Genomic DNA, 22,947 nt, shown 5'->3' with positions numbered 1-22,947 from the left:
AATCTAAACTTCTGAATTAGGTAAGCCCTATGGGTTCGTTGTCAGAATTAGTGAATTTATATAAGCAAAGTGCTTAGAAAACAGTGCCTGGTACACAGTGAGCACTCAATATTATTTATTGCTATTATTGTGTTTGTTTATTTTATACCTTTAGAGTATAATTTTGATGTTAGGTTTGGATTGCTGAGGCCAAGCAAAATTTAGATAGAACAACCTAGCTAATCCACTAGAAAGATATTTGAGGGTTATTCCCATCTAAAGATCTATAGGATCTTTGGATATCATCTATGGGAAACAACAGAAGTATGTGGATAAGACAGATATGGATTCAAATCCCACCTTCACAATTTATTAGTGAGGGAACCCTTTGGTAAAATGAGGATGACAAAAGCTACTTCTCAGCGTTGTGAACGTACAGAAGATCATGAATGTAAAATGTCCATGAAGTGGTAGGTGGTCAACAGATATTACTCTAGCAAAGAGGTTAAGAGCAAGAAAACTCTGGAGCCAAAGGGCCTGGGTTCAAATCCCAACTCTGCCACTTCTTATAGTATGGCCTTGGACAGGTGACCTCACTTCTCTGTGCCACTATTCAATGATAATATTCCTTATTGTCCAACGTTTCGTAAGTTAAATCAGTTAATAAACACATGATGACAATGTGTTGATAATTATTCTTTTTACTTTTAGTAGAATAACTTAAAGGAACCCTGCAGGTGGGAGGGTTATACATAATCTCTGAGGGCCAGCTAGGACCCTCCCCCATTTCCCACCCTTTTTCCTGTGCAATGAAGAGAATATAAGAAGTGACAGTGCCATTCTAAAAGACTAGCCTCGAGTTGGCTCTAATTTATATGACTCGTGCCTGTAATCCCAGCACTTTGGGAGGCCGAGGCTGGCAGATCACTTGAGGTCAGGAGTTGGAGATCAGCCTGGCCAACATGACGAAACCCCTCTACCAAAAATACAAAAATTAGCCGGGCGTGGTAGCGCACACCTGTAATCCCAGCTACTAGGGAGGCTGAGGCAGGAGAATTGTTTGAACCCCGGGGGGGCGGAGGATGCAGTGAGCTGAGATCACGCCACTGCACTACAGCCTGGGTGACAGAGTGAGATTCTGTCTCAAATAGTAACAATAATTTACATGAGAAAGAAGTCATTCAAAAGCATCATTACTTTACAGGTCAAATTAGAGGTGCACACCCCAGTACTAAAGCATCCTTGGTGATGAAAACATTTAGAACCACCGGTTTCAGGAGCTCCATGCGATGGTGAAACAGCCTCTGCTCTAAGGGTTGTTGGTCCCTGTGGGATTCCTGGGTGAGGAACATGCCGCTCCCATTGGGGTGGAATCCTGTGGAGGAAGTGGATGAAGAGTGTAGCCAAGCCAGTGAGCCTACTGCATGGGATTAGAGCACTTCAGGTTGCAGTATAATTCTGTTCAGGTGCCTGCCCACTCCATCTGGCATAAAGAACAAAGAAATGAAACCACTGATTCACAGAGCAATGTGAGTAGCCACCTGGGGACGTTCTGTCCATTCTGGTGTCCCCAACAGCTAGTCAATATTGGCCGGTTCCTAATCTGGCCTAGAGCTAGAGGCCACTAACACCCCTCCATTCATCCTTTCTTCTCTCCCTCCCCGCTGCCACCAGCATTCTGAGAAGGTGAGGGCTGAAACTGCACAGGCTGCTGTATTGTTAGTTACTGGAAAGTCCCCATCCTGCTCTCTGTGGTTTGCTGTGAAGGAGTGGAGGGGGGGTAGGAAAAAAGGGGGTTCCCAGTAAGCAGCTTACTAATACCTACCCTTGCTTCTCTCACTTCCTGATCCATAATTCCCATCCTTTCTTCATGTACCTCCCCCACATTTTTGTTCTTGAAGGGAAGATGGGAGCAGCTTTCTATCCCCACACAATGTTGGGGACATTTGGTATTATACATTATGAAAATAAGATTTGCCAGATTTGAGAGATGGAAGAAAACTTGGGGATGATCTTGTTCCATTCTCTTATAAGAATAAGCAAGATTTGGAGAAGCTGAGTAACTTGCTTTTTCAACTTTACACTTGAAAGTGTTTCCATGAGGAAGTTGGGGTTCTCTGCAGCACTTGGATGGGAGTCAGGGACTTGGATTGTCCCCATTCTGTCACTAAATTTGGACAAGCCACTTAACTTTTCCAGAATCCAGTTGCCTCATTTCAAATATTAGGGAAATTTCTAAATGGCTTAAAAAGGACCTTGTTAACTTTAAAATTTTATAATTCTAAGTGTATGCTGCCAGAGGTATGTAGCATAGCAGGACACATTAACAAGATTATTGAAACTGTTCTAATAAAGGACATCTTTGTGTCTTGGGTAGCTACTATGTTTAAAGACTGTGCTAGGTAGGAGTTGTGCAGAATACAAAGGTTCTCTGTAGAGTGATAGGGCATGTATACAGACAACCCTACTAACAAGAACATCACTAGAAGCTCATTGGAATCACAGTATTTCTTGCTGAGGGTATGAAACATAAGAGTTCTCCTTGGAATAGGAGGTTCTATTTGGGGCTTAAAGAAAGGTCAAAGGTTGAGTGCAAATAATGTGGATTGAGATGGTTTTAAAAAATAATCGAATGGTTTGTTAGTATTAAACTGGTGCAGAAGTAATTACAGTTTTTGCCATTCCTTTTAATGGCAAAAATTGCAGTTACTTTTGCACCAAATCCCTAATATTATTTACATAGTTTATCTCTGTTATGGAACTTTTTATTGACAAGTAATGTAGAAACTCACCGGATGGATCTAAGTTACCCTGAATCTTATCTTAGCAGAATCTGAATTGCTTATAAATAATTATGGCTATGTTGGAGGTAGACCCTATTATTTGATAGTTTATGAACAGTGCTAAGGTCTAATCTACTTTTTACAGAGAAGCTAAGAACATGCTACAGCTGGTTGAAAAGCAAAAACTTTAGGCATTCAAATAGTTTCATCAGTGAAATGGCAGGACTCATTTGATGACTGATTATTATCAACTGATTTAAGTGACTGAGTTTTTTTTGTACTGTGTACATCTATACTCTAAGAAGGAAATTGAACGTAATTCTGCTATGCTTGTTGCCACTATATTAATAACTGCTTCATCTAAAATAATTGATAGAGCTCAGATTTATCCTTTGTAATAATTCTAGTGCTTCTTTAAACATGTTTTGGGATTAGCAGCTGTCAACAGTTAGAACATGAAACAGATTCTGTTACAGGAGTAGAAGTTGATCCAGACATTTAATGTCTTTTTCACCTGTAAGTGAGAGAGAGAATAAAGAGGAAGAGAGATCATTATTTATGGGATTATATGAACTTCAAGTCCGTTTTCATTATTAGGAGAAGCTGTGCTTTAAAGTATAGTCAGGGACTTTAATTTCATGAAATGCCTGAGCTGTAAATAAAGTATTGCTTTATTTTTTATTTCTTAAGCATTTGAAAAAAAAATTAGCTACGAATTATGTTCACATTATATTAAAAAATTTGCTCTTAGCATTGTGCATATATATTATACAGAAAAACATAGAGTAAAAAGAATAGACTTCAGTTCCAGTTCAGAAAAGGTTTAAAATTTGAATACTGATTTTGGAAACCCCAAACCTTAAGAGTTCAAGAAGCTTATGGTCTTCTTGAGGGACACCTATTCAAACTCTCGAATATGGTGATTGGGTAGCAAGTTCAGAAACACCTGCTGATGCATGCGCTAAAACACCTTGGAGAAAAGAGGTGGTAGTTGCCTGAAGTAGGACTTAAGTACCAGTTGGAAATAGAAGACAAGGATGGGGACTGTTGGGAGATGACTCTCCATGGGTCCTTCCTGTTTCTACCACATCTTGTGAGCAGGGCATTGAGTGCCTGTGTTCCAAACTACCTTTTCCATCATGTTTCTACAGCAAACAGTCATGGAAGATAGAAATAGAGTCTTCTCTGCAGCAAAGGGCAGACATGCTTGCTTCCTGTACTTCCCACTGTAAAATATTCCGGCTCCCTAAACTCAGCTTCCTTTCCTGTAACCCACCATGATACAGATGTCACCTGACCTCTGGGAATTGGGTGTCAGGGAAGCAACACAAATGCTGACGGTCTGGCTACTGTGACTGCTCTGAGTAATAAATTGTCCTTCGTCTCCAACCCAGGAGTCTCATGTTTTCTACCAGCAGGCTAACTTGTGGCAGGCTAACATGTTAGTGTGCAAGTAAGGTAAAATCTCAGACCCTCTGCAGTTTGTGGCAGGGATTACATTCTGAGGAGAGAGGAACAGCATGCTCCATGGCTCAGAGGCATGAGAAATCACATTTTACATGGGGAACCATAACTAGTTCTCTACCTTCAGAGCCAAAAGGTGCACCAAGGAGGTCATTTTAGGGGAGAATATAAAGTTGGAGATATAGACAGAGCCAGATTCCTGAGAATTGTATGCAGGGAGTTATTAGAGAATTTTTAGCAGTGACGTGATAAATCTTGTGTTGATTAGGTTACTCCAGGAAATATGTGATGGGTGGATTGAAGGATGGGGCACCTTTTCTCTAGGAGAAAAAAGAAAGAGTGGATGGTGGAGTCAGATGTAGCAATAGGATGAAGAAGGAATCTGAATGATCCCTTGGCCATTCAGTGAATAGTGATGCTATTCACCTAGATACAGCGTATAGGAGGGGAAAAAAATTCTGGGAAGGAGGGAGATGAGACTGAGTTAGCTTTAAAAATAACTAAATTGAGACCTAGGAGCCTATAGGCTATCCAGATAGAAATATTTAATGGCCTGTATGCATCTGGAACTCAGGAAGGAGGCTTCCGTGGGAGCAGATCACTTGGGCACTATTAGGGTGTATGTGGTAGATGCATTCTTGTGCAGCAGTCAAGGGGATGGGCTTTAGAGTCAAGTGCAAATTGCCCCCCATCCCCTGTGTAAGTGACTCAAGCTCTCCAGGCTTCAGTTTCCTAGTTCATAATAGTGGGCTCTAGTGCACAAGGCTGTTATGAAGGTTAAAGGAGACAACATACGCAAAGTGTGTGGTAGAAGTCACACACTGATCAGCAGCAGCAGGATGATCAGAATGCGGTGCTTGACACCAAAAGATTAGGTGAGATTGTCCAAAACAGCAGGTAGAATGAGGGGAGAGGATGAAGTCAAACATAGGAAGAAAAAAAGCCTTTGAAGTATGTGAAAAGAAACAACCAGAAAGGTAAGATGAGAACCAGAAGAGTTTCAAGAAGGAAGGTGTGGCCAAGATTGAGAAATTCATCAGCACGAATGGCAGTCAGGGATTAAATAGCCCCCTTTAAATTGTACAACCTTGAGGACCTGGGCAACCTTAACAGAATTTCAGTGGATTCCTAGTGCAAACCAGGCCTTACAAACCAGGAATGGATGGTCAATAGGAAGTGGAGACAGTAAGTGTAGACCTTACTTTGGAGGGAAGGAAGAGAAAGAGCCATGGCCAAGGGAAGTTTGAAATCAAAAGAAATATCTTTTTTTTTTTTTTTGATTGGAGAGACCTCAGTTATTCTTTTAAAATACTTATTGAATCCCTTCTTAGAGTCAGGCACTATGGCAGACACAAGGGAGATAGCAGTGAATCAGACAGATGCAGTGCCTGCCTTGGTGGAGTGTCACCTTAGCATTTGTCCGTATGCTAGGGGAGTGAGGCAGGCGCAGGGGAAGGGAGTGGATACAGGAGAGACTAAAGATCCAGGGAGCAAGTGAGTAAAGAATAGGGGTTGAGATCCCACAGACAACTCAGCTTTAAACAAAAGGGTTTTGTCATCCAATGGGACAAGAAGGTGTTAGGATACATCAAACGTGGTTGTTGAAAACAGAGAAGGGCTGGGCACTGTGGCTCATGCCTATAATCCCAGCACTTTGGGAGGCCAAGGTGGGCGGATCACTTGAGGCCAGGAGTTCGAGACCAGCCTGGCCAAATTGGTGAAACCCTGTCTCTACTAAAAATACAAAAATTAGCCAGGTATGGTGGTGCATGCCTGTAATCCCAGCTATTTGGGAGGCTGAGACAGGAGAATTGCTTGAACCCAGGAGGTGGAGGTTGCAGTGAGCCACGATCGTGCCACTGCACTCCAGCCTGGGCAATAGAGCGAGACCCTGTCTCAAAAGAAAGAAAGAAAGAAAGAAAGAACACAGAGAAATGTAGTTGAGGGAGTTTGGGTTTGGGTTTGGTAGAAGCAGGGTTTTTTTTGTTTGTTTGTTTGTTTGTTTTTAGAGAGTCTCACTCTGTTACCCAGGCTGGAGTGCAGTGGAACAATCTCGTCTTGCTGCAGCCTCTGCCTCCCGGGTTCAAACAATTCTCGTGCCTCAGCCTCCTGAGTAGCTGGGATTACAGGCACCTACCACCACACTAGGCTAATTTTTGTATTTTTTGTAGAGATGGTGTTTCACCATGTTGGCCAGGCTGGTCTCAAACTCCTGACCTCAGGTGATCCACCTATCTTGGCCTCCCAGAGTGCTGGGATTACAGGTGTGAGCCACTGCACCTGGCCTAACATTGATATCTGTTGATGAGAAGAAGCCAGGTGTTGGGGTGATAGCTTATAGCACATGAATTGAATAAAACAATGTTTAAGACAATGTTTGCAACATAATAGGCAGTGAATACATGTTAATGGAAGGTGGATTTGTGATTCAGAACCTCTAGACTACCTGGCTGAGTCTTTTAAAATGTAAGTAATATCGTAAGTGATATTACTTGTCCCAGATCAGTTGTTTAAAACTGATCTGGTTCAGTAGACTATGGTGATGATAGCAGCTATTTCTTCCCATAAGAGTTATTTCTTGGGGAAGTCACTTATACTGAATTTGACTATCTTTTAAAAATTTATTGAAATGTATGTTAAATAATACAATGAGGTTTAATGCTCTCAGAGTAGCACTGTGTCATCTTCTATCATGGGGGCCTTTGCTGGCTTTAGGAGGCTTATGTTTCATAATAGTTTCCTAGTGGACTCTTTGTTACCTGTAATGAGTGTGACAGTTATGCCGTGACCAGGTTTTATATGGAATACAATTTTGAGAAAGCTCTTTCTAGGCAGAGGAGCTTATTTGAACCTCTTATTACATTTGGGTTTCAGGCTTTTGAGTTCTTCTGAAATAATAGCCCTTTGAAGGTAGCTATTGCTATGACTTCATTAAATTCTAATGCCTCTGGTTTCCTCCCCCAGGTTTCTGCATATGAAGTGTGTAAAATAGATTGCTTGATCTAAAACAGAAAAACAGCGGTAACTGTTTTGCTGAGTTCCCAGACCCTTCCCAAGATGGAACCAATAACATTCACGGCAAGGAAACATCCGCTTCCTAACGAGGTCTCGGTGGACTTTGGCCTGCAGCTGGTGGGCTCCCTGCCTGTGCATTCCCTGACCACCATGCCCATGCTGCCCTGGGTTGTGGCCGAGGTGCGAAGACTCAGCAGGCAGTCCTCCAGAAAGGAACCTGTAACCAAGCAAGTCCGCCTTTGCGTTTCTCCCTCTGGACTGAGATGTGAACCTGAGCCAGGGAGAAGTCAACAGTGGGATCCCCTGATCTGTTCCAGCATCTTTGAGTGCAAGCCTCAGCATGTTCACAAACTGATTCACAACAGTCATGACCCAAGTTACTTTGCTTGTCTGATTAAGGAAGACGCCGTCCATCGGCAGAGTATCTGCCATGTGTTCAAAGCCGACGATCAAACAAAAGTAAGTGAGATGGAGATCCAAAAGACTAAGGTGTGGCTGGCTGGTTTTTAATTGTATGGGGGTCAGAAAATTTATTTTAAGTATACTGAAATGAATAAGGGATTAGTCCTGCAGTTATAAATTGATTACTTAGCTGAATTTTTTGTTTATGGTGCTAGTTTATAGTTTTGAAGCACATTTGAAAACAGATATGAGAAATTGTCAGTTTTTGAGTTCAAAAATTCAAGAGAAATCAGTCTAAAACTACTAATTAAGAGCAGAAGTGTTAAGATGTACATTATTCCAGACGAATGTTCTAAAGCCGTGCTTCTCAAACTGAAATGTGCTCGTGAGTCACCTGGGGATCTTGTTAAAATGTGAATCTTGATTCAGTGGGTCTGGGTGGACCCCAAGACTACATCTGTAACAAGCTGCCAAGAGGTGCTCATGCTGCCTTTTGCAGGTTGCACTTTGAGTGGCAAAGTTCTAAATCTCCACATTTGCAATCCTATTACGAAAAATATAGTTATTTGCCCGGCGCAATGGCTCACGCCTGTAATCCCAGTACTTTGGGAGGCCGAGGTGGGCGGATCACGAGGTCAGGTGATCGAGACCATCCTGGCTAACACGGTGAAACCCCGTCTCTACTGAAAATACAAAAAATTAGCCGGGCGTGGTGGCGGGCGCCTGTAGTCCCAGCTACTCGGGAGGCTGAGGCAGGAGAATGGCGTAAACCCGGGAGGCGGAGCTTGCAGTGAGCCGAGATCGCTGCCCCTGCACTCCAGTCTGGGCGACAGATCGAGATGCTGTCTCAAAAAAAAAAAAAAGAAAAAGAAAAAAATATAGTTATTCATAAACTGTGTAAAAATGCTCCTGGCCAGTTTCCCAAGGCATAATGTTCACTTAGGCAAAGGTGGTTGATAAGAACGGTGGATATGTATCTAAGTTTTGATGCTATTAGGGGTTCTTTGTGTTTTTCTCTTTCGCAAACCTCAGGTCAAATCTGATTAGCTTGTTATTAGCCCATGATGTGGTTGAAAAAAAATATGAGACATGGTAAAAGCTCTGCTCTTTTCTTGTTCATTTGTGCTTGCTTTGTTATTAGCATTCGTTGTAGTTCTGGGCAGGACTCATTTGAAGATGCTTGTCCATTTTATGAGAATTAGCTGAGATAAAATTGAAAATACAATGCAAATAGCCACTTTCTCAGTTGAGCTCAGGGCTCCACGGCTAACCCCATGGACTGTGGAGTCTCACCGTTGTTTTGGGTGCCAAGCAAGGCAAGTCACATATGACTCAAGCTTTCTGCCACATGTACAGGGTGAAGGTGCAAGTGTCAATTCACATGTCAACTGTCAGTGAAGCCTTGAAAGGTTCTCATATTTTCAAGTTTAAAATCTGAATAGAAATGCTGAAGTTTTCTCTCTGCGCTCCATTATGTTATTTTATATACTCTCTAGGGTGTAAGAAACTTATTTAGAAATTAATGTTCTTGGTACCAAGTAGATGCCCTTTTGCTTGTTCATTTGTTGGTTCTTCTAGTCATTCAGAATTGCTGTTGCAGGTGCTGTTGGAGATGATATTAGCAGAGGCTTGTAGGCAGGCAGGAGCATTAGTGGGGAATAGGACCACGTGATCCATGTATAGAACACAACAGAAGGACTGAGAAGAGAGCCTAACACACACCCAAAGTGTAGAGAAGGCTTTGTGAAATAAAGGCTAATATGGAGCTCAAAACCACCATTTCGCTCACAGAATCAAACTCTCATACTATAAATCATTTCATGTTATTGTCCATGCATCCATCTCAAGTGGGCGTGACAGCATTAGGCTTGGTGATTCAGAGGGGCTAACTTCCTGTATTCTAATCCTACTTCTGCACCCATAAACTGGGTGGCCTCAGGCAATTGAGTCTGTTTTCTTATCTGGTAAATGGGAATAATTACAGTATTTATCCAATAGAGTTGCTGGAAAGACTAAATGAGGTAGCACTGGACCTGAAACTTAGTAAGCATTTATAGCCATAAAAACATTGTCATTCAAGAAAATTTTACTAGAGGCAGATTGTATGCTAATTTCATTTCATGTCTTAGGTAAAAAGAAACAGGATACCTAGATGAGTATCTTCAGCTTTCAAAGATGAGATTCTGGTCATCTTTGAGGAACATTTTTAAAATGACATGTATAACTTAATGGCTCCTATTATTTGGACAAATTCCAGAATGAAAATGAGAGGACTGAACAGCCTGTACCGCAGTCCAGCTCTATATAGTATTTGGACTGAGTTTCCTTGGGGAGTTTTTGCATGGAATCATTGTTCAGCACTTTACACATTTGAGTTTTTCCCAAAATCTTTTATAGCCATCTGAGAACAGGCTTCTGGCCAGTCATTCGGATGCCTGACAAGAGAAAGAGATTTATAACCAAATTCTGTAATTGGGACTTCCAGTCTTTCCCCAAGTAGAGAATTGGACTTACTCTATATTCTAAAAAACCATGGTTGAAATATGAATTAGTTCTTAAGTTATTTTTGGCTTGCATACCATTTTTGCAAACACAAATTGTCATTACTCTGTTCATTTTATAAAAGAATAATTTGTAGCATAGGTATGTACCTCAATCAGTGATTTTGTTGTTGGAAACAAAACAGTAAATCACACTGGCCATGATGCTAACAGCATGATAGATTTCCTGTTCTTGGAACACCACTGTCACTGTATCTCATAACAAAGGATTATCTGCTGTAGGAGCATTCCCTTGACTACTTACAACATTTGCTAGGTGAAATAATTCTCCAGGTTAAGGCCTTTTCTAAAGAGATGAGGTCAGCACCAACTGCATTTGCCAGAGAAGACATATGCATTTACTGCCAGCGTCATAAACACAAAACTACAGTCTGCGAGGAAACCCTTTGATCAGCATCTAATTAATTCACTGGGTAATGTCTGGGGAGAAGAGGCATGTGAAGGAATAATTGTATAAGCATGCCGTGAGATTGTGTTTTCTATTGTATGTTCCATAGAATATGAGGAAACTTCAAAACATGTTGTGGAAAAATGGAATTAAAAGGTAAAAAACATATATACACGTGAGCTTTATTTCTCAACATACACTTTATCAAGTTCACGACACTTTTGTAAGCAATGTTAACAGCCATTGAGTCCATCTATAAAGAACTGAGGGTCCTGGGATTTTAACCATGTTTATGCAGTCTTTTTTACATTATTAACTGAAGAAAAAATGGTGCTCTTTAAAGATTTTTTAAAATTGAGAAGCAAAAAGAAGTCAGAAGGAGTCAAATTAGGCCTGTAAGGTGGATGCCTCATGATTTCCCATGAAAACTCTTGCAGAATTGCTCCTGTTTGATGAGAGGAATGAGCAGGAACATTGTCATGGTGGAGAAGGACTCTGGTGAAGCTTTCCCAGGCCTTTTTCTGCTAAAGTTTTGGATAACTTTCTCAGAACATTCTCTTGACAAACAGATGTTATCGTTCTTTGGCCCTCCAGAAGGTCAGCAAACAAAATGTCTATTTTGTTGGCAACAATTTGCCCTTGACCAGTCCACTTTTGCTTTGACTGGACCACTTCTGCCCTTGGTAGCCATTGCTTGAATTTGGCTTGATCTTTAGGATTGTGCTAGTAAAACCATGTTTCATCACCTGTTACAGTTCTTTGAGGAAATGCTTCAGGATCTTGATCCCACCAGTTAAAAATTTCCCTTGAAAGCTCTGCTCTCACTGGCAGCTGTTCTGGGAGCAATGGTTTTGGCACCATCTAGTAAAAAGTTTGCTCAGTGTTAATTTTTCAGCCAGGATTGTGTAAGCTGAACCAGAAGAGATGTCTGTGATATTGGCTATTCGTTTGTTTTATTAATTGTTGGTCGTATTCAGTGAAGGCATGAACAAGATGAATATTTTCCTCAAAAAATTATCTGGATGGTCTGCTGCTGCAGGCTGCCTCTTCGATGTTGTCTCATCTCTTCTTCTTCTTTTTTTTTCTTTTCTTTTTTCTTGAGACTCAGTCTTGTTCTGTTGCCCGGGCTGGAGTGCAGTGGTGCGATCTTGGCTCACTGCAACTTCTGCCTCCTGGGCTCAAGCGATTCTCCTGCCTCAGCCTCCCAAGTAGCTGGGATTACAGGTACACACTATCATGCCCCGCTAATTTTTGCACTTTTAGTAGAGATGGGGTTTCACCATGTTGGCCAGGCTGGTCTCAAACTCCTAACCTCAAGTAATCTGCCTGCCTTGACCTCCCGAAGTGCTGGGATTATAGGCATGAACCACCGAGCCTGGCCTCGTCCTTTCTTAAAATGAGTTATCCTTTTGTAAACTGCTGATTTCTTTGGGCATTGTGCCTATAAACTTTTTGTAAAACATCAGTGATTTCGCCATTCTTCCACCCAAACTTCACCATAAGTTTGATGTTTCTTCTTGCTTCAATTTTAGCAGGATTCATGTTTCTCTGGTAGGGGGTCTTTTCGAACTGACGTCTTCTCCTTCTTAGAGCCTCAGCCTAGATCCTGTTCAGACATGCTACAACAAGTTAGTACAAGTTTATTTGTTGCAAAAAAAAAAAAAAAAAAAGGAAATCTATGCATAGTTTTTAAATAATATGCATGTTTCATGAACTTTTTGAAGACGCCTTGCATACTTAAGCTGTTCCACGTGGAAAAGCTTCCATGATCAAATGCAGCAAGGCAGCATCTCAAACATTTTGTTCTAAGGATTTCTTTTCACTCTTCAAAGTTGTTAAGGATCCAAAAGACCATCAGTTTATTTGGGTTGTATCTACTAATACGTACTCTGTTAGAAATTAAAACTCAGATATTGTAAAGATATTAATTTGTTAAAAAAATGAAAGTAATAAACATCTACATGTTAACATAGACATTTTGTGAATAACTATGTCTTCCAAAAAATATTTAGTAATAAGAGTTTTACATTTTTTTCCAATCTCCTTAATGTCTGTATTCATAGAAGATAACTGGATTCTCATAGCTGATTCTCTATTCATTCTGTTGTGATGGATCGTTTTAATTGAGTATATGAAGAAAATTTGGCCTCACACTGCTACATAGTAGGAAAATGGAGAACTATATCCACAGTCTTTTTAGAAAATTGTGGCTCTTTTTCTTTAATGCTACAACTTGACAAGTGGTAGTTTTTTAAAGGTTAGCTGTAATTGAAATCTGAAACCGTATCAAAGTATTTTTTGCACTTTGTTATATTAAAATCCATTGATCTGTCTAGCTTTTTTTTTTTTTTTTTTTTTTAAAGACGGAGTTTTCTTTGTTGCCCAGGCTGGAGTGCAATGGCAAAATCTTGGCTCACTGCAACCTCCACCTCCCTGGTTCAAGCGATTCTCCTGCCTCAGCCTCTCAAGTAGCTGGGATTACAGGCGTGCACCACATACCTGGCTGTTTTATATTTTTAGTAGAGACGGGGTTTCACCATGTTGGTCAGGCTGGTCTCAAACTCCTGACCTCAGGTAATCCACCCGCCTCAGCCTCCCAAAGTGCTGGGATTATAGGCATGAGCCACTGCGCCTGGCTTGTCTAGCACTTTAATAAATATTTTCAGCAGCTATGATTCTGTACCATCATGCTTCGACAATTTGGAAAATATTGGTTCACTGAGTTATGCATACTGCACTCCGAGAACTGCTCTCCTAGGGAAACACTGTATTTTCTATTTTCCTCTTGAGGTGTACGTTAGTGCATTAAAAACTCTGAAAATTCCTATAGCAAGATAGGCTGTTTAACCTTGTTTACACTAACTTTCCCTAAACGTATGAGACCATAGGTTATATTTTCTCCTAACACCCATGAACATCCCTCAGAATGTGTGAACACAGTGGCATAAGTTCCTGGGTTAAAATGTAGCATGGCCTTTGAGTCCACAGTAAGTAAACGAACGTATCCACTCTGGAAACTGATGGTTGCATGAGTGACCCTGACTAGATCTTCACCTCATCACATCCCAAAGAAATCAGGAGTCTGCCCAGGTTCAGACCTAGCAACATTCTCAAGTCTAAGAAAATCATCTCGGGATTCCTCTTCTCTCCAGTTCTTCAGCCTTGCCTCTTCTAAAAAATCTCTGCTCAGAAGAAAATCTGATCTGCCCCTCATACTGATTGTCACTTTAGATCATTCGTAAGAGTAATTGCATTTTCATCCTTTTCTTTATCCATGGAGGAAAAAGCTCTGCTTCCTTTAAAGGGACTTTCCAGCACTGAGGAGCAGGTAGCAAAAGTATTGGGCTGAGGCTTATGACATTACATGGTGCTGTTTTACATCAGTCAAAGGAAAGAGGGGATTTTGAGTGGGAAATGGCGGGGGTTTTTGAGATGGTAATAGGTGGAGAAGTGCAGGCTGGTGTGTAGTCGAGGGCAGTGGGCAGAGTGTGTGTCAGACCCAGGTCAAGTCAGAGACAGTGTACATGAAAGTATTTTTGGTGTAAGCGCCTTTTTTTTTTTTTTTTTTTTTTTTTTTTTTTTGAGTCTCTCTCTGTCGCCCAGGCTGGAATGCAGTGGTGCCATCTCAGCTCACTGCAACCTCCGCCTACCGGGTTCAAGAGATTCTCCAGTTTCAGCCTCCTGAGTAGCTGGGATTACAGGCGCCCGCCACCGCTCCGGGCTAATTTTTGTATTTTTAGTAGAGATGGGGTTTCACTATGTTGGCCAGGTTGGTCTCGAACTCCTGATCTCAAGTGATCTGCTCGCTTCAGCCTCCCGAAATGTTGGGATTACAGGCGTGACACACTTGTGCCTGGCCACGCCAAATGTTTTTTAACCGGCATTTCTTATCGCACTGGAAATATGTCATGGCTCTTCAAGCACTGTTCCCGACTCTAGTAAGATTCTGATCCTCTGGATTTGGTGTCCACTCGGAACATGGCGTGGGTGTTTAACAACTGTGATGGGACAGATGTCATTAATGTGAAAATGCTCACAGGCTTCCCCTTTTCCATTCTGCTGAAAGAATCTGGTAATTGCTAACCTGGTTCCTCCCTCTCCCAAAGGGGAAGTCTTATTTCTCAGTGGGAGAGAGGCTAAGTTTGAGGGGGAACAGTGTGATACAGGAGCCTGGGGCCTGGGTGGAGCGGGGGAGAGTGAAACAGAGCAGCTGCGTGGGAAACCGACATGTAGAAGTCGACTTTATTAAACATCGCTGGAGAAGATGTATTTGGATTCCCTTTAATGTCCTTTGACAAAACGGGTTTTCTTTTCTATGATTCTTGGCAACAAAACTTCATTTCTTGAAGGTGACACATATCTGAGACTGAACCGTGTGGGCTCCCTTACCACTAATTTTAAGACTACTTGACTCCTTGCATATTGATTTTAAACCAATATATGTTTCCTTTTGAAATTTCCTGTAAGGAACCAGTGTATTCTTGCATGAGACCCTGTAAGCACATCACCTTTCCGAGTAACGGCATGGGACCTAGTGCCACCTTACCCAGCCTCTCCGGGCTGCATATTACCTCGCATATTAAACAAGACGGCAGTCTGAAGCTGTTTTCCTGTCATTAGGAGGAGTCCATCCCCCATATCAAAAACCATTGTTGCCTTGGCTAAGTTTTATTACTTAAATGTAAAAAAATTTTGAAACTTTATTTTTGGGTGTCACTTTGTATCAGTTTGTATTTTACCCATTACTGATTTTTTTTTTTTTTTTTTTTTTTGAGACAGAGTCTCTCTCTGTCGCCCAGGCTGGAGTGCAGTGGCTGGATCTCAGCTCACTGCAAGCTCCACCTCCTGGGTTTACACCATTCTCCTGCCTCAGCCTCCTGAGTAGCTGGGACTACAGGCGCCCGCCACCTCGCCTGACTAGTTTTTTTTTTTTTTTTTTTTTTGTATTTTTTAGTGGAGACGGGGTTTCACCGTGTTAGCCAGGATGGTCTTGATCTCCTGACCTCGTGATCTGCCCATCTCAGCCTCCCAAAGTGCTGGGATTACAGGCTTGAGCCACTGCACCCGGCCACTAATTTGTTTTAATAATTCACCATCTGCTTGGAATTTTAAGTTAGCCACTTAATATATGCACCATTATTTCAGGATTTTCAATAGAGCCTGGCTTCAATTGCATCTCTTTCTTGGCCGTTATATTTGCCGGCTCGTTACTTTCTTTCTTTCTAGAGTGAAGATCGAAGATTACAGCACTGAACTAGAGCATTTTGTTTCTGAGGGTGATTATGCTGAAGAACATAGTATTATTTTTCAAATATTCTCACCTCTTCCCCCTTCTACATTTGGTCGCAATTTCTAAATTTCAAACATTTGTCTCTTTTGCTACACAGGTAATCATTCAGAGGCGGTCTTGTTAGGTATGTTTTGGAGGACTTCTTACCTATATTAAATTTGCACTGGGCGCCTTTAATCCCATCCTGATTTATTATGTAAAGTTTCATTTGGGGTGCCATGTGGCAGCTATGACTCAGTGCAGGGTTGCCCGGAACAGTGTATCCATGTCAGCTAATCAGCACTTGACCGTCTGTCACACTAGACAGAAGTCGGTTGCTGGGTGCAAGGGCTGGCAGGAATTCCTTTTCATCTATAAAAAGAATATCCAGGACTGCATGAACTCCAAAGTATTTGTTGGAAGGTTTGGGTTCTTAACACCGGATTGATTACCTAATTTATTTTTGACTTGGAAAAATGAGTCTGTGGGCTCCAGAAGCATCCACCTTGTGATAGATGCTTAGATACTTTTTTTTTTTTTTTGAGACGGAGTCTTGCTCTGTCACCCAGGCTGGAGTGCAGTGGCCGGATCTCAGGTCACTGCAAGCTCCGCCTCCCGGGTTTACGCCATTCTCCTGCCTCAGCCTCCCGAGTAGCTGGGACTACAGGCGCCCGCCACCTCGCCCGGCTAGTTTTTTTGTATTTTTTAGTAGAGACGGGGTTTCACCGTGTTAGCCGGGATCGTCTCTCGATCTCCTGGCCTCGTGATCCGCCCGTCTCGGCCTCCCAAAGTGCTGGGATTACAGGCTTGAGCCACCGCGCCCGGCCTGCTTAGATACTTTTTAAAAGTCTTTTTATTGTTTTACACACATGCCTTTATATAACTTTGCATTTTTTAGCAAAGGCTTTGAGTTTGATAATTAGTTTTTAAAATAAATCCATCCCTAAGAATAGATTTTACAAGTGTCTTGCTCCTAAAGTTGACTTGCATCTTAGGGAGATTTATTTATAGCTTAGACCTTTACTGTCCCGTACAGTAATCAGTAGTCACTTGCACCTACTGAGCACTTGAAATGTGACCCATCTGAAATGAGATGTGCTGTAAGTATAAAAACACAGTGGATTTTAAAGACTTCATTTGAAAAAATATGTAAAAATCTCAATCGTTTTTTATAACAATTACATGTTGAAGTAATATTTTGGGTATATTGGATTAAATTACATGACTAACATTAATTTTACTTATTTCATTTTTACCTTTTAAAAATATGCCTACTAACAGAAAGATAAACTTTGTGTGTTCTCACTTATTTATGGGAGCTAAAAATTAAAACAATTGAACTCACGGAAATAGGGAGTAGAAAGATGGTTACCAGAGACTGGGAAGGGGAGTGGGGGTTGAGGAGTGAGGGGAGATGGTTAATGGTATAAAAAAATAGAAGAATAAATAAGGTTTAGTATTTGATACAACGGGGTGACTATAGTCAATAATAATTATTTGTACATTTCAAAACAAAAGAGTGTGATTGGATTGTTTGTAACACAAAAGATAAATGCTTGAGGTGATGGATACCCCATTTATCCTGATGTCATTGTTACACATTGTATGCCTGTATCAAAATATCTCATGTACCACATAAATATATGTACCTACTATGCACCCACAACATTGAAAAATTAAAAAAAATTTAAATATAATTTTTAAAAATAAAATGTGCCTACTAGATAATTTTAAACTGTATATGCAGCTTGCATTCTTTCTCTTCCAGTTGGTCATGGACTAGACTAGCTTCCTAGAAAGTATTTCTGGAAGTAGTAGGAATATTCCTCACAGAATGACCATCGGTTCTCCCCCCTACTTTTTTTTTTTTTTTTTTTTTTTTGCTGCCTTTCATTTATTAATGATAGAATTTTGCTCAAAGTTCTTCCATAAAGGTCACATTTTAAACTACAGCCTGTTTTTAAGTCTAGAAATATATTGCAGTGGATCAGAGCCATGTGGGTCACCATTTTAGGATATACTGAAGTAGCTAAATCTCTTGTTTCTTGCTTTTCTCTCTTCTGAATACCTTTCCTCCCTTTGGAGGCTCAGGCATCCACCCTACTCACTGTGGCCTGTCAGCCTCAACCCACAACCACAGAAGGCGCAGTGCAGGGGCTGGCCTGGCACTGGGAGAACTTCAGAAGACACTGGATTGGGGTTGAGATTTGGGGGAGAAGCCTGATGCAGGACCCCAAGGAAAGAGGTGGACTTGAGTGTGGTTGCTGATGTGCATCTGAAGAGTGGCTGCCCATCCTGCAGGGAACCTTTCCTGGCCGCTTTCATTCTGACCATGTATTGGAAGTTGTCATTTCTTAAGATCAGGTAATGTAGGTATTTGAAATTTTGGAGGTTTGGTATTCATTCATTTGTTGGAATACTACCAATGTGTTGGTCATGTGCTTTGCTGTGGGCTGGGGTACAAAGCCAAATAACGCATGATTGTGCCCTCAAGAACTATCATGGTGTTTTATATGCCAAATATAAGTTCAGAATGCCATATTTTCAAGAGTTAGCAAACATCTGTAAGTCAGGAAGAAAAAATTGGGGAGAATAGGAGAACTAGTGTAATAAATGCCTGCAGTTGTTTGAAAAGCTTCATGTACAAAAAGCAAGAGACAAACTATGAATTACTCCAGAGGGCAGAACTAGGAACGGTAGAAATTTGTAGAGAGATTTTTGGCTCTTCGTAAGAATAATAGCCAGCTAATAATTAAATAGGTTACACTGAACAGTGGATATGGACGGATCTTGTCTCAGGACCTTCGCAAGTCATTCTCTATTTCCACACTTCGCAGTATAAGGAACATCCTGCCTGACGGTGCTCCCCTCTCTGTTTCAGACAGCTAAAGTCGCTCCTAAATTCATTTTATGTTGAAGGGAAGTTGTTCCCTGTAATATCTAGCTGTTCATCATAGATGTATCTTCTGAAAGGACTCAGAGTAAATGTAATGTATTTTCCATGGGACGTTCGAGTGGGTTTTAAAGGCCTACTGGCAGTTTCCCAGGCCAATGGATTGGGTGAGGATTGAATGTATGCTGTAAGTAGAAAATATAGCATGTGCCATGCCACAGCAGGTTGGGCAATGATGAGATGCCCACTGTAGCTGGACCTGCTGGGTTAGAGTTTTACAAGTTGTATGGTCAGAGGTGAGATAGGAAGGAAGGGCTAAGGCTGGATTTTACAGGGCTTTGTATGCCTTGCTGAAGGAGTTGGACAGTCCCCTAAGAAAGAAAGTTGCTGCTGTGGTCTGAATGTGTCTTCTCCAATATTTATGTGTTGAAACTTAATGACCAAAGTTATAGTATTAAGAGGTAGGGTCTTTAATAGATGATTAGGTCATGTGGGCTCCTCCCTTGTGAATGCTATTATGACCCTATAAAGGAGGCTTCATGAAACATATTAAGCCCCCCTCCCTTCTCCTACTATGTGAGGATGCAGCAACAAGGCTCCATCTTGGGAGGAGAGACTCGACTCTACCAGACACCAATCCTACCTGAACCTTGATATTAGACTTCCCAGCTTCCAGAACTGTGAGAAATAAATTTCTGTTCTTTGTAAATTACCCAGTCTCGGGTATTTTGTTATAGCAGCATAAACAGACTAAGACAGTTGCTATTAGAGGCACTGGTCAGGGAAGTGAAATGGTTGAATTTATTTGGAGAATTTGGAGTGAAGGATAGAATAGAGGGATGAGAGACAGATGAGGGAAACCAGTTAGGAGGCTAGCGCAGTTGTCAATATGAAAACTCAAGAAGCATCTTACCCATAGCATAATTAGGAAGTAACTTGTTTTTGCTGAGTCCATGCTGATGTCTTCTGATTCCTTTCCCCTCAAAACCCAAAAGGGTTTTAATAGTCTGTTGGTCTCCAGTGGAAGAGAAAGTCAGACAGATCCTAATTCTCTGTCCTATTGATGCTTACGTGCTTGGTTCCTAAGGAATGATATGAAAAATAACATAGAAGTGAAATTCCTAATCTGATTCCGCTCAGCCTTCTAAAAAATATATTCAGGGCCAGGCACGGTGGCTCATGCCTGTAATCCTGGCACTTTGGGAGGCTGAGGCAGGTGGATCACCTGAGGTCAGGAGTTCAAGACCAGCCTGACCAACAGGGAGAAACCCCATCTCTACTAAAAATACAAAAATTAGCCAGGTGTGGTGGTGCATGACTGTAATCCCAGTTACTCAGGAGGCTGAGGCAGGAGAATTGCTTGAACCTGGGAGGCCGAGGTTGTAGTGAGTTGAGATTGCACCATTGCACTCCAGCCTAGGCAACAAGAGTGAAACTCCATCTCAAAAAATATATATATACACATACATATATATATATATACACACACACACACACACACACATATATATATATATATATATTCGGATATCTCCCATATCACCCTTCACTGACCCCACATCCCATTCCAGCTCCCTTCAGTTACTGGCCCAATTTGGTTTTTTTGTTTTTTCCTTCAAGAGTTATAGTGGCTACCTTCACCTGCACTCCCTTGCCTTTTCTTTGGTTTACCAGCTGGACTTCTGACCTCATCATTTCACTAAAATTGCTCTTATCATGTCACAAGCCAACTAGAGCTTGTGAGATATGGTGGGTCCCTTCTTTGTACCTTTCTCACTCAATTTCTCAGTAGCTTTTGTCATAGTGTGGCAAGAGAATGTTTCTTCTATCTTGAAACACTCTCTTTTGGCTTTTGGAGAACGACACCTGCCTGTTTTTCCTTTCTAGTAGGAAATAACTTTCTAGTAGTTTCTACCCAGTCTCCTTTGCTTCTTCCTCTTCTACTCAATTCTGATTTTTATGCCCCCTGAAAACTTGGCCTCCTACATTTCTCTTCTGGACACCCTTCCAGATGAACTCATCCAGTCTTACAGTGCTAACTACCACCTAATTAATGGTAACAACTCTCAATTGTGGTTTTTTTGTTTTGTTTTGTTTTGTTTTTGAGACAGAGTTTCACTCTTGTTGCCCAAGCTGGAATGCAATGGCACGATCTCAGCTCACCGCAACCTCCACCTCCCGGGTTCAAGCAATTCTCCTGCCTCAGCCTCCCGAGTAGCTGGGATTACAAGCATGTGGCACCACACCCAGCTTTGTATTTTTAGTAGAGACGGGGTTTCTCCATGTTGGTCAGGCTGGTCTCGAACTCCCATTCCTAGGTGATCCACCTGCCTTGGCCTCCCAACCTACTGGGATTACAGGCGTGAGCCACCAGGCCCAGCCAGTAACTCTCAATTGTTAATCCATTACTTCAAACTCTTCAGTGAGCTCCACAGTTGTCTATCCAACTGCCATTGTGACTTTTCTAGTTGGCTGTTAACTACACATCTCAAACTCAACATGGCTAAGGTAGAATCCTTGATTCCACTCCCCGCAATCTGTTTCCTTCCCAGTCTTCTGTAGCTCCAAGTGGTGATGACTGTTGCTGCAGCCAAAACCTAGTAGTCGTCTTCGATTTCTCTTTTCCCATTATCCCTCATCCAAATTATTCAACCCATTGCGAATATACCACTTCGTTTGCTCCATTACTGAGCCCAAGCCCAAGGCACCATTATATCCCATCTGGACTACTGCAGTGCCTCCTAACTCTTCCCTCTGTTTCTGTTCCTGCTTTTTCTTTCCAGCAGACATCCAAAGACATCTTTTAAAACCCTGTCAAATCATGCCATTCCCCTGCTCAAAACCTCACTAGTGGTTTCCCCAGTACTTAGACTAAGGTCCTGTATCTTTGCTGGGGCCTATCATTTAGACTTCATCTCCCACACTCTTTTCATTGCTCTCTGGACTCCAGCCACCCTGGTGTTTATATTCCTCAAACATGACAACTTCATTCTTCACATGGGATCTTTGCATCCGCTGTTGCCTCTCCCTGGAAGCTTGGCTGCTTCCTTAGGTCACTATGGACTCAGCTCAAACCTCACCCTCTGGTCACCCACTCAAAAGTAGCCTCACACTAAGCAATATCATTTCATCCAGTTTTAATGCCTTCATATTACTCATCATTATCTGAAAGTATCTTGTTCAGATATTATCGTTATCCAAATTATCTTGTTCAAAATCATATACTTTCATGTTAACCACCTACTTACCTGCCCAAGCTCTAAGAGAGCAAAGCTCTTGGCTGTCTTCTTCACTGCTAGTCCGTGGCACCTGGAACAGTGCCTGGCACATAGTAGATACTTCATGAATGAATGAATGATTGAATGAATGTTACCTTTTTGTATTCATTCTTGCAGGTGTACTCTTCCTTTCTATTTTTTTTTAACCTGATATCATCTAGAAGCTCCTGTATTAGTCAGCATTCTCCAGGGAAACAGAACCAATAGGATATACATCATAAAGTACTGGCTTACATGATTATGGAGGCTGAGAAGTCTCATGATCTGCCATTTGCAAGCTGGAGACTCAGGTAAGCCAGTGGTACAGTTCAAAGGCCTGAGAGCTGGAGAGCGGAAGGCATAGATTCCAGTTCAGTCTGAATGCCTGAGAGCCGGGAAAACCAGGTAAAGGGGAAGATCAGTGTCCCAGCTCAAGCAGTCAGGTAGAGAGCAAATTTAACCTTGCTCTATCTTTTTCTTCTATTCCGGCCCTCAAGGTATTGAAATATACACATTAACATTGGGGAGGGCTGTTGCTTTACGCAGCCTGCCAATGCTAATCTCTTCTGGAAACATCTTCACCGACACACCCCAGAAATAATGTTTAACCAGGTATCTGGACATCCCATGGCTTAGTCAAGTTGACATATAAAATTAAGCATCACGTCCCCTGTGCACCCATATTAATTTATTTCCTCCTTTTTCCTTTCCTCCTTCATCAGGACAGACTCCTATTGTTCAGCCAGCATTTTGTTCTTAGAAGCCACCCCTCTCTCCCCATCCCTCCTGAGCTTCTTTCCCTTACAGTTTATTCATGGGGTAATGGTCATCATCTCTCAGCTCCTTGAAATCTGTACCATTCTCTTCTTTGGTTTTTATGAACACAAACTCTTCTTGGCATGTATTGGTGACAGTTGTGGAAGAGATGTCATGAAG

At 41.6% G+C, this 22,947-nt stretch overlaps 1 protein-coding gene and 1 long non-coding RNA gene across 6 annotated transcripts in view; one reads left to right on the top strand and one right to left on the bottom strand.

Moving 5' to 3' along the window:
- The window catches only part of LOC105487750 (TBC1 domain family member 1), a 248,177-nt gene that overhangs the window by 4,193 nt on the left and 221,037 nt on the right, over positions 1-22,947 (top strand). For all 5 annotated transcript variants that reach the window (XM_011751393.3, XM_071093743.1, XM_011751392.2 and 2 more), the window contains exon 2: positions 7,191-7,700. In XM_011751393.3, the coding sequence (XP_011749695.1) occupies positions 7,284-7,700 (417 nt within the window). In that variant the 5' untranslated portion in view covers positions 7,191-7,283. The remainder of the gene's footprint in view (positions 1-7,190; positions 7,701-22,947) is intronic.
- On the bottom strand, positions 1,157-22,179 carry LOC105487748 (uncharacterized). The gene is made up of 3 exons (XR_011621376.1): positions 22,003-22,179; positions 19,668-19,836; positions 1,157-1,354 (listed from the first exon to the last, which is right to left on the bottom strand). It is a non-coding gene; the product is annotated as an uncharacterized lncRNA (long non-coding RNA).

This window comes from Macaca nemestrina, chromosome 3, assembly GCF_043159975.1.
Source record: "Macaca nemestrina isolate mMacNem1 chromosome 3, mMacNem.hap1, whole genome shotgun sequence".
NCBI lineage: Eukaryota > Metazoa > Chordata > Mammalia > Primates > Cercopithecidae > Macaca > Macaca nemestrina.
Note: the sequence above shows the minus strand (reverse complement) of the source record. Positions and strands in the feature narration are given on the sequence as shown.